Source organism: Onychostruthus taczanowskii, unplaced genomic scaffold (genome assembly GCF_017590055.1).
Source record: "Onychostruthus taczanowskii isolate IOZ18803 unplaced genomic scaffold, ASM1759005v1 scaffold198, whole genome shotgun sequence".
Classification (NCBI taxonomy): domain Eukaryota; kingdom Metazoa; phylum Chordata; class Aves; order Passeriformes; family Passeridae; genus Onychostruthus; species Onychostruthus taczanowskii.
The window spans coordinates 401,867-414,165 of NW_024499217.1; the positions used below are offsets into that span (position 1 = coordinate 401,867).

The 12,299-nt window shown below is 43.9% G+C and overlaps 1 protein-coding gene across 4 annotated transcripts in view; it reads left to right on the top strand.

Annotated features, from left to right (window-relative positions):
• Window positions 1-12,299, top strand: part of SMARCD3 (SWI/SNF related, matrix associated, actin dependent regulator of chromatin, subfamily d, member 3) — a 54,262-nt gene that overhangs the window by 9,644 nt on the left and 32,319 nt on the right. For all 4 annotated transcript variants that reach the window (XM_041402378.1, XM_041402377.1, XM_041402379.1 and 1 more), the window contains exons 2-3: window positions 3,290-3,507; window positions 6,538-6,580. In XM_041402378.1, coding sequence (XP_041258312.1) covers window positions 3,290-3,507; window positions 6,538-6,580 — 261 coding nt within the window. The remainder of the gene's footprint in view (window positions 1-3,289; window positions 3,508-6,537; window positions 6,581-12,299) is intronic.

A 12,299-nucleotide genomic window follows, 5' to 3' on the forward strand; every position in this document is an offset into this window, starting at 1 on the left:
GGAATACTCTTTAGTATGAAGACTTTTCTTTTTTAATGTAACTATTGTGAAAAATTTGGTGTATTGTCCGTCACTGTCTTGTATCGTGCATGCATTTGAGAGCAAATAAGCTTTGAGGTACAGTGAGATACTGCTTGTATGTTCTTCTTTTATCAGAGTTTAAATAGACAAAGGATTTGTGTATCTTGGGAGTCTGGTGGGCTTGCAGCAGGAAGACAGTTGCACAGTTGCTTAGTGAGTAATATTTTATCTATGAATGATTTCAGAGGTAAGAACATGAGAACAGAGGCAAAGGAATGAGGTGGTCAAGGGACGAGATCGAATGTGCTTTTGCTAGAGCTGCCACTCTCTTCTCATGTTTGTCCTTTCTCTATGTTTCTCTATTTTAGTGCTTAACAAAGGAAACTGTAGGAAGTTCAAAAACGTAAGACCAAGACTGATAGTAGATTTAGCTTGCCAACCTTGTTCTTCAAGCCCTAAGTTGTCCTTCAGAGCAGCACCAACGTGGGCCTTCAGTTTTATCCATGTAGGCAGTCAGTCTCCACGAGATGGCTGTGCTCAGGATTCGGGCTCTTCTGATGACTGTCAGATGTCCCCAGCTGACTGACAGGCAGCAGCTGGCCGGTGGTCTGCCCTTTGCTGGAAGGAGGCCACAATGTGTGGCTTGACAGATGACAGGTCTTAAATGCAGGCTCAAAAGAGAAGCATTTTCTGGGCCGTTTCTTTCCGCTGACTCTGCCTGGGTCAGAGGGTCGGGGCACATACACGGGAACAGAGAGCACTGTTCTCTTCCAGCTGTTCTTGGGGCTCCAGGCTCATGGCAGAAGACATTTGGAGCTTTGCACAAAGCTGCAGTGTGGTCTGTCTGCTGCCTGCTGCTCTCTCCGTGGCCATACCTGCCATTGTGTTCTTACATTGACACTTGCTGAATTCACCTGCTTGGATTCCTGTGCTGGTGACTCTCCTAACTCCTGCCTTGCTTCTCTGTCCGTACCAGTTACAGCCCATATTGGTTCTTTGCTGATTATCCGTTCTTCTCCTTTCTCCAGTTTGCTTTATAGATACAAGCGTGATGAATATCTAAGACTTGTGGTGATCAGGGAGGGCACTGAGCTGGGGATTTGGGAGCTATAGTGGATTTGGGTGGTTAATTTGGAGATGCAGGTTCAAATTATTTTTAGAATTATGTTTTATTATAATACATCTATAAATATTTAGAAATCATAGAAATTATGATATAAAGGTGATACAAACTTAAAAATAATTGTATATGTTGACTGTGCACTAAATATTTTCTTCCCACCCCCAGTGGACTCGCTTGCATACCCTCAGGGGTGGACATATCTCACTTTGGGGTCCACTAGTGTATTTCTCCCAAGTACTTTCACAGTCTGTAGCTATTGAGCCAAGTATGTCTTCCATGTTGTTAGCACCCTTTTGGAAGAGGGTTCCACAGGCTGATACCCACAGTGTGACAAACTCACCCCTCCAGTGGTCTGTGAGCCTGACCCTTCTGACCCCTCCATGGCCAGGGTTTGCTATTCTGGCAGGGGCAGTGAACAGTCAATACCTGACTGTTCTCCCCAGGCTACACGTGATTCTGCAGAGCTCTGGCAAATGCCCCTTTAGATCACCTTGGATCACCTCTTTCCAGATGAAAAGTCACAACGTATTTACCTTTACTTCCCTGGATGCAGTTCCATATGCTAAGAATTCCTGTGCCATTCATTGTCCTTGTTTCAGCTCTTCTCTGCTATCACTGAGCTGCAGGAGCCAGAGTGCGCACAGACCTTCATTTGTGGACACACCATGGCCATGGTGCACTGATATCCTCTGTTCCTTCCACTCTTATTTCTTTTCTATGACTTTTTTTGACCTCTAGTAACCAGTGAACCAATGTTTTTCTGGAAGTGTCTGTTTAAACAAGGTCTTGGTTCTGCTGGACAGCAATCAACTTAGGGCCCATCACTTTGTGATTCTTGTATTGTTTTTTCCCCTTTTGTAATTCGGTACAATATGCATTGAACATTTGCATCTTCCTTTTAAGCATTCATTCTGTCGCATAAAGTCCTTCTGCAGTTCTTGAAACTGGCCTTCGTCCTTGTCAGCATGAATAACTAAGCATTGCCAACAAACTTCTTCACTTCCTTGCTTTTTTCCTGGCTTTTTTTTTGGTTCTTTTTTTCCCCAGGTTGTTTTAAATATGCTGAAAAGGAGACATCCCAGTAGAAGTTTACATGTGCCTTCCTTTTGTTTTCAGAACAAATTATTTTTGCCTCATTTCTATCCTTTAACCAATTGTTTATCCATAATGGATGCCATTGCCTCTTGGTTTCCTTAAAAGACTTTGTAAGGGCACTTGGCTTTCAGATGACTTGTGTTGTATTCTTATTTTCATCCTGGTTCAAATGCGTAGAGAGTGTGTGTTTCTGTATTTTTACATATATGTGAACATATACATATTGATAATTCTCAGTATGAAACTAAGCTCATCTCTCATTTTTGAATTGCATTTTACAGGCAGTCATTATTTTACTGGTGGTTTTCCTTGATGGCTATAAACTTTTAGAATTCAGAATTGGATTTACTGTGTGTCTTGTGCAGCATTAAGCTTGTGATTTGACCCAGTGTCTCTCAAGAACATGCAGAAGACAATATAAATGCCAGGGCTTTAGAATGCCTACAGGGGCTGCTGACAAACTACCACATCCACTTCATTTTTTTATTTTTATTTTAAAGGCTTGATCAGAGACGTGACCTTTTCTATAAAGGATTCGTGTTGCGTTACGAACTTACACTGCTCTCTGGTGTAGGCGAAGTAGAAGGCTCTCAGTGGGAATGTTTATCCTGGTGCTTTGCCTGTGCTGGTTTCTGCCTCCCGGCCGATCAGAGCCGCCTGCTCGGCAGCGGGAGCGTGCTCGCAGCTCGGAGCAGCACGAGCTGCACCGGTGTGGACTGCGTGTTGCTGCCATGGGGGGTTCCCTTCGGGCTGAAAGGTAGAGCTTTCAGCTGTAACCTGGTCTGGATCTGCTACTGACCGCTGAGTGTTTTCCCAAGCCTAGTATTTTGCCTCCCTGTTTCCTGTCTACTTTATCCCTGAATGCCTCTTCATGATACCCAAGATACACCAGTCACAGAGCTCACATGCTTTGTGTTGCTGCTTAGTGCTTATGAGGATGGTCAAAACAGGGAATCTGTTGGGGCCTCTGTCGCATGATGTACAAATGTCTTGGCAGCTGCAGAAAGAGGAACCAAACTGGCTTTTCTTTCTGTTTCGCTTTTCCTCCAGCGCCCTGGGATGCCATCAGGAGCTCGAATGCCCCATCAGGGGGCTCCCATGGGTCCTCCAGGCCCCCCATATGTCGGAAGCCCCTCAGTGCGACCTGGGATGCCCCAGACTGTGATGGAAACCACAAGAAAACGCACTGCACCACAGCAGGTCCAGCAGCAGCAGGTGCAGCAGCAGGTGCAGCAGCAGCAGCAAGCCACTCAGAACCGAGCTAGGAGGTGAGTGTTCTGGAAAGAAAACACAGGAGGGCAATTTGAGGAAGCAAAGATGGTACCTCTTTAGCAGTAGATAAGACTTTTAAGATCAAATGAGACAGAAGATCTATGTACTGACAGTTTTTAGTAAATTTTACTTTTTTTTTTTTTTTTTTTTTTTTTTTTTTTAATGAATGGTCTTGAACAAACCAACCTTTACTAAGGTCTGGTTTTGAAGTTATTCTGTTTTTACTTTGCAGGTTTGTCAGGCCATAAATTTTTCGAGTATGTTTGGCCTTTAGAATTAATGAACAGTTCTCTTCTAATGTAGTACAATTACTGTATTATTTGTTGCCTGTTCTGTATAGTTGCTCTGATTTCTGACTGGCTTACCTAGTTGTTTGGAAACACAAAGTTGTTTCCACACAAGTGGAAAAAACTTCGGTTTGTCATGTGAATGCTTGTACTATGGTCACTCAGAAGAGTGGTCATAAAACTTGCAGTTGTCCCAAGTGTTTTTGCATATAAATAAATATGCACTGGAAGTAATTTCATAAAATCAGAAGGATTTCTGTGTGGAATTTTTTTTTTGAAATATGCCCACCTTGTACATTGCTGAATGCATTCTCTCTTAAATAGGTTAACTACCTTCTTTTTGCAGCACATTAGACCTCATCAGTCTGGAGTGTTGAGTGTGATCCACACGCACATAGGGTGCAGTCATCTGTGTGGGCTACCTTTTGCAAAATCATTATAGACTTATATCCAGCTTCAGGCAGTGTTCTGGTGGTGTCAGGGACTGTAGGTAAAACATGACTCTCTAAGTTAGGTTCTTCAGGAGCCCTGCTCTGTCCAGGTTATATACCTTGGATCAGCAAGCCAGATTTGGGAATGCTTGTGTCTGGGATGCATCTGGAAAGGACACTGATCTTGAGAGTATGAACACATTACAATTGAAAAAGGTTGACCACAGAAGGAATGTGTGTGAGTGCAGCACGTGAGCACAAGCAGCACGTGTGCCTCCTGGAGGCCTTCCCCAGCACCAGCCAAAATGCACATTCTATAGCACCTCCCAGGAGGTTCTCCAGGAGGCTGCACAAAATAACGCCCAGCCTTCAGCTACTAGGGTGGATATAACCTGAAAAATTGCCCCTGCTGGATAATTAAGGTAAACTTTAGTCACTAACTAGTTTTCAGGGAGCATTAGAGGACAGTATTTGCTAAAAGTTGTTGGCCTGACTCACAGTAAAAAGTTCCCCTCCCCTATTCTTAACTTCAGTGTTGCTAGTTTGAGACCCAGCAGTGATCTCTGCTGCCTTGAGCCCAGATCACACCAGTGCTGCGTGGGTACTCAGAGAGTTTCTTCTGCTGTACCTTCCCTTCAGATAATGTGTTGAATGTTTTCCATTTTATCATTTCCACCTCCCTGTTATTTCCCATTATGTGTTTTTCAGGCAATTCTGGGGGTAAAATGAGTTCCATGTTTTCTAGCATGGGCCAAGAAAGTTGCACTTGTCCTTTTTTGGCAGGTTCGGTGGAGACAAAAATCTCATTTCTGTAAGAGATTATTGAAGAACTGGTTGAGATCCAAATTGTTTGGGGATGTTGCTTTGTTTTTTTTCTTGCTTTTTATTTGCAAGCCTATGGGATTGTTGCAGATACATGCATATCCCTAGCCCTTTTGGAGGCTGGGGCTTGCTCAGCCTTTACTTCCAGATTCTGTGAAGTGTTTCTGTGCAGATTTCATTTTGTGAGCTGTGGAAGGTGTTCGAGTTTCACACCATGTGACATTCCATTCCCATTATTCCTACATTTTTTTAAAAGGCGACATTGTTCACCTATTAAGTTGGGTTTAACTGAATTTTCTGCCCGCTGTATCTCCAGGCATAAAGAGTTCCTCAGCCTTGACTTTTGTGGGGATGGGGAAGAGTCTTAAGAATTTGGTATTTCAGCCCTGGGTCATTATTAACAAAGGTGGGAAGAGAATATGCCACACCAACGTGCGTGGAAACAGCTTTTATGTGGACATGCTGATGACAGACTTCCAGTGTGAAAAGGAGGGGTGTCCTTGTGACATGGCAGAGTGGCAGCAGGTGTCTGTCACAGACGGAGTGATTAATCTCCTGCTTAAGATAAAGGCCTCACAAGTTAAAGAGATGAAGAATAGGACCTGAACTCCCTCTTGGCCCCTGTTAGAGAAAGCTGGGTGACAGGTTTGGTGGGCATGAACAATTATTAGAATCTGAAGACAGTCTTCCTGACAGCAGCATTTCTCAGGCACATACACATTTGTGTTTATGTACATGAGTACAAGTGTGTTTTTAAAAGCATAGCTATAGAATTGTGCCTATGTATGGGTATGGACACAGTATGTATACACACTGCAGGCACACATATGTCTTCCCACATGTGTGTTCATAAAGATGAAGAAATGTGGAAATGTAAGGTCTTCTATCTTTATCCATCACTCATGCAAATATGTTAAAGTAAAACAAGTGTGTATGTACATATGAAGGAAGGGTGTGCATATGTGTGTGTTTTCATACCTCATGTGAAATGCATACATATATATATGTATGTGTGTTCTTCAGCACTTAATTTTGGGCATGATTGAATAAATGAGTGTTGTCTGTTTGAACAAGTTGATGTGCCATTTGCAGGCACTCAGCCACTCAGAGGTGCACATGCATAGGTGTGTCTGTGCATGCCACACGTGAGACTGTCCCCTGCATGCTTGCCTGTACCTAGAAGCAGCGTGTGCACATGCACTTGCATATGTTGCCACCCTGCACCACGGCAGATGCTGTGATCAAAGAACTTACAGACTTCTTTCCAGGATGCATAACAGACAGCCCTGATTTGTTTTTACCTATCTGCCTCCCCAGGCTGCTGAGAGAAGGGGTACAAGGTCCTGGGCATGGGTGAGACCCTTTTGCTGATGCATGCACAGCTGTGCACCAGCATGTGGAGATGTCAGGATAATTTAGCAGGTGGCCTCGTTACTCCTAGATCTGTCACCATGGTAACGTGTTTTTTTCTTTAAAAAATGTACAGTGCCAAGAGGAGGAAGATGGCTGACAAAATTCTCCCTCAGAGGGTGAGTCGCTTTCATTTCCTATTCCCTTCACAATCAGTTCAGCATCTTAGTGTAATTAGAGGAAATTTAGAAAATTCTTTCACTTTTTGTTTAAAAATCTAATTAAAAAGTAAGTAGGCAGTGGGTGAAAGTCTGGCGAGGCGGCTGGGGCTGTCTGGGGGCTGGGAGCGCGGAGCGGCCCGGCCTGCGCGGCCTCGTGCCTGGGTTAGCCGAGCCAGCACTGCCGCTTGCTGGAGGCAGCGCGGCGCTGGGTGCAGCTCCTCGGCTCCGCGGCCTCGCCTCTCCTCGAGGCTTGCCATCCTCCCTTGAGCCTGGCGAAACCTGGCCCACATGTGGCTCTACCTGAGGGGTGGGCTCAGACTCAGGTCTCTGGCCCAGCAGAGCTGCCAGGTTGTGATTTTTATGGTTGTGTCACCATAGGGCTGAAGTGAACCTGTGTAAACAACAGAGTCTGAGGGGTCTGTATTGTCTGGAGAGTTACTAATTCTCTTATCCCTGGGGATACATCTGGCTTTTGGTGTCTGCCTATGTTTGATCCTCAGTGCTTACATCTTCTACTTCCTTTCTAAACGTTGGGATTTCTCTCTGCTCTCCTCTCTCATTATTCCCATACTTTTTATTTTCTTTACCCTCTTCAGTACAGTTCGGAAGAAACTGCTTGGTCCCTAAGGGCTTCAAAATACATACCCTTGTCACATCCTAATCTAAGTTGTTTTGACTGCTGGTGCTTTTTCTGGGCTCGGAATCCCTTGGACAGGTGTGTCCTTTTCCTCCATGTCCTTTTCAAGTTTTCAAGAAAGTGAGCTAAAGTGAGCCCAAACTTGCTGGCAGGCTCCAAAGTCACTTCTGTGACATTTCACAGGTGCCTACTGCCAGCCATCCAAAGAAATGAGCCCACTTTGATGCTCCTGATGTTATGCTATCACTTCTTCTCTTGTAATTCCTGCCACATTCTGAAAGCACAGCATTTCATATGTAAGCCATTAGATCTCTTATGTTGCAGTCTTGAAAGGACTAAGGTACCATTAAACCACTGAGCCACTAGCAGCTTCCCTGGTAATTATGTTGAAGTCTCATTCCTGCTCTGCTGGTGGTCTGTACCTTTTTTGTATAATGAAAGCTAAGTTTCTTGTACTGTCAGTTTTGTCTGTCCCACGCAAACTGTTTTCACAGACAATGATACATCCTGTATAGTGAGGCTGTTACTGAAATATATGTCAATTTCAAGATGCTTTTAGTTTTGTTTTGGGTTGGTTGGTTGTGGGAGTGGTTTTATTTTCAGTTTTTATTTTGCATGTTGCCTTTATAAGATTAAAAGGTGTAAGAGGTAATCAAACCTTTTTACCAGCAGAAGATCACTGACTGTTTACCAAGTCCATGATAATTCTTTAATAGGTAGAGCCATACATAGGTGTGTCAGAAATCTCTACAGATGCTTTCAGAGCCATGCTGTCACCAAATATCCTTGCTTTTCAGTATCTTTGTTGTTGCCAGCCAATAGCTTTAACTGATGGAGTAATAAGACATTTGCTAGAAGTCTCTTCTGCAGTGGGGTTTTTATCAGTGCAGCTGCAGTAGTGGTATCAATGATGTGACCTCTGTCTGGGTTAAGGTACTTTGTAAGGCTGCAGTTAGTGTGTCAGAAATCCCTTACACTGTCTGTGGGATGAAGAAATGCTGTGCACATCATTGTCCTGTCAAGTGGAGGATGTGCACTGGTGGCTGTGGAATGCATGTGAAACATGGGGTAAAACTTCTGTCACTACCTCTGGAGTGTTTTCCAGCCAGTCAGCATCTGTTACCCATAGACTTTTTAAAGACTCTTGCTTATGTTTTCTGGGAACTTTGAAGGGGAGAAGGGAAGATTTTCAAGATTTGACTCTTGAAAATGATCTTATGTAGTAGTGGGAAAGGAGGTGGGTGCTCACTGCTCCTCACTATGATAATGACTCAGGCAGTTGGCACAGGTAACTTCTTGTTGGATTTCCAGACTCTCTGGTCAAGCCTGTGCCATAGTCCTGGAGCATCGTGCTGGTTGGGTAGAATCACTGAGCCACTCCAGGTCAACTATTTGAGAAGGATTTAATTTTGCAGGAATATAATTTTATGAAAAATTCAACCCAGCAAACATTGCACATAGGAAGATTGGATTAGGGAACTGCATGGGACATCCTGCAATTCCAGTCTGGTTCCCTCTGTCATGGAAACCATGACACAACAGCCACTTCAAGACTAGTTAGGTTTCTTACCTGAGACATACTTTTGATCTGGCAGTTTGGGTTTTTTTTTTTTGTTTTGCTAGGCTTGGCAAGAGAAGTACTTTTAGATTGCCAAGTTAGAGAGGCTCCCCTCTTGAAATCCTCTTAGTCATTTGTTTTATCTGATCACAGTTAAATTAATCTTTCAAACCTTTTTAAATCTACCTCTGAAGAAACCAGAACTACACATAGTATTACAGATTGCCAATATTCACCATGCTTGAATGCTCTCCTGCATTTTTAGCGCTATTCGAAATAGCACTGCAAATTTGGATTGCTGTGCTTTTTGTTTATTTGTTTGGGGTTTTTAATTGGCCTTTGCACATTGATACAGCCTCTGGTCATTCTGTGATTGGCTAATACAAGTATTTCTGCTTTCTGTCATATGCAACTGATGAATTCCCATATTAGAGCAGGATTTAGACTCTGAGGCATTACTCTTGTAATGCTATATATCATCCCATCTCCATTATACAGTTCTGAACTTCCTTACATTCTCTGTACTATCCTCTTCCTTGCAATGACAGTGACACCCAAATTTATCACTAATAAGTTTTCTTAGCATACCTCTCCTTTTTTTGTACAAGAACACATTTTTCCTATGTCAGGTCTTGCTCCAGCTCCCATTTTTCTGTCTTCAGGAGTGGTTCCCTTTATGACTGTATGTCAAATGCTTTACTTAAATGTAAAAGTTGATTGTATTGACTGCATATCTTTTGTCTAAAATGCAGTTTTAATGAACTCAAAGACATTGGTTACGCTTACATTGACATACTGTAACATAACAAAGCTTAGCATTTTTTATAGTGTATTTAACATTGACTCCATTTCTGTCCAGCAGGATCCTTCCTGCCCTATTTTCCTCACTTCTGGATCTTTCCCTTGTTCACACCTGGCTGTTGCTGAAACCCTCATTCAGTTTTGGAGAAGTTCACAGGCATCTTCATTCATGACTGGAACCTAAATCTCTGGAGCTGATGCTACCCTTGTGACCTAGGTTTCGCAGTTGTGCCTCAATTTCGACCTCAGACCACAAACTGTCAGTAGGGACACATGACTGCACCTCAGATTGTACCTCTTTCTCCAGGCCTTGCCTCCTCATTGCTTCTGGTCAGTCTTATTTTCTCTTAGTATTGAGTCATTGCATTTTTTCCCAGGGAGCTGTGAATGTGATCCACCATTCTGTTTTTTTGGCTTTCTCGCCTACCCATTCTGATGCAGGAATCTCAGGTGAAAACCATTCTGGCTGCATAGCTGTGCTCATCTCTGTTTTTCCTTGTTTAACTTGCTGAGTAGAGTGCAACTTTGAAACAGCAAACTGCCTCTCCTTCAGTGGTGTGCTTGTCTCAGTATTGGTTGCTGTTCTTCTCACTCAGCCCTGAATTCCTGAGGACTTTTTGTCTAGCTGTGCTGACAGGGTTTTGTACACCTGTCCTCTCCTTTTCATCTTCTCTGCTTCATTTAACTTTGCACAAATATTTAGTCAATTTTTGCTGCTGCTGTTCACTGACCACCATGTGGAATTCTTTGCACAGATCCCATGCTATAATAGCTGTCCTGCTGTGGGTTGGTCACTGCATGGCTGTTGTCCACCTCTTTCTCCATCTGAGCCAACCAGAGGTGAGGAACACCTGTATCTGCCATTCTTTCATGTAAGAAAGAAGAGGTTAGGGGTGTGATAATCAGTGGTAGCCTTGGATATAGCAACTGTGAAATAAAGAAATTAAAGATCTTGCCGGGGATGAGGAAGGAGAGTAGTCAAGTACAAACCCTGGACTTTAGACAAGTAGAGTTTGGCTTATTCAGGGGACTGGTAGGTGTGATTCCTTGAGAAGCAGCTCTGAAGGGCAAAGTGGCTTAAGGAAGCTGGGAGGTCTTTAAGGACATTTAAGAGCAGCCTGTTTTAAATTCAGGAAAATGAGCAGATTTATGAGGAGCCCAGAAGAGGGTAATCACAATGGTGGTCCCAACGTCAAAAGGCAATGTACAAGAAGTGAAGCAGGGACAGGCTGCAAAGGAAGAGTTTAGAACCATTGCCTGGGCATGCAGAGAATGGTATCATCAAAGTCAAAGCTCAGCTCTAGTTGAGATCTTCAAGGGACATCAAGGACAAGAAAAGCTTCTACTATTGCACTAGTAATAAAGGCTGACCAAGGAACATGTGTGCTCCATGCTGAGTGGGCTGGGTGATCCAGTGATGACAGAGACAATAAGTCTGAAGCACTCAAAGCCTTCTTTGTTCAGTCTGCACTAATGATGCCTCCCATGCCCTGTGATCAGTGAACACATCCCAGAGGAACAGGCAACAGTGAACGGGAATAGGGCCAGGGATTAGTTGAGGAAATTTGACCTGTGCAACTCCATGGTATCCAACAGGCTACATATGAGGGAGCTGAGAGAACTGGCCAATGTCCTTTCAAGGCCACTCTCTCATACATAATAGTCTTGTATTCAGGTTGGGACATTTTGGTCTAAATGGGCTGACAGCCATGTGGGCGGATGATGAGGCTGAGAAGGTGGCTAATGGTTGCTCTTGGCCATGAAGATACTGACATCAGAGTGCTGCAGGGATGTGTCATAGCAGCTGTTCAGTCCAGCATCTTTGCCACTGGAGGAGGCAGTGCAGTGCTTGCTTATAAAATCTACAGATGACGCTGATCACTGGGTGGGGAAACCAGTTGATATGCTTGTGGACATGCTGGGGGAATGAACCAACAAGCACTTTATGAAAGTCAACCAAGTCAAATGTTCTTCCTTGAGAAAGAGGAGGGCTACCTGGCTGAGAAGCAGCACTGCTGGAAAGGCCTTGGAGGCACTGGTGGACAGTGAGCTGAGTGTGAGCGGGAGGTATGCCTTGTCAGCAAAGATGACTAACAGCATCCAGAGCTCTGTGGCCAGGAGCACAGCCAAGAGATTGAGGGATCTGATTACCCTTCTTTGCTCTATACTTGTTAGCTCAGGGCTGGAGCACTGTGTCTAGATCCTAGTCTAGAATCCTGAATTCAAGAAAAACATTGGCAAACTGTACTAAGGTCAGTGGATGATTGTCAGGTTGATTGAATGACTGGATCAGCACATGAGGAAAGACTGGGACAACTGGTCTTGTTCAGCCTGAAGGATGCCTCTGAAGGGACCTAGCAACAGCAGTGGCTTGCCAGGTCCGAAGAGACGAGGCCCAAGAACATGGATTGCTTTTGCCATTTTATTGGGCTGTGTTACTGGCCCTGTGGTAGTCAGTCAGAAATCTTCCTCAAACCACTCTCTCTTAGGGGTTGTAGGGTGGCACAGTTATGATTTATAAGGAGTGTCAGCCTTTAGCTGTCTTTCTTTGACCATAGAAGCCTCAGTGGTAGAGACACTTTTGTCAATAAGCTGTAGGCTAAAGTTTCTCAGCAGGGAAAGTAGCTGCCAAGTCAGACTTCAGTCACTGCCACTGAAGATAAAAATTCTGGTTCTCAACA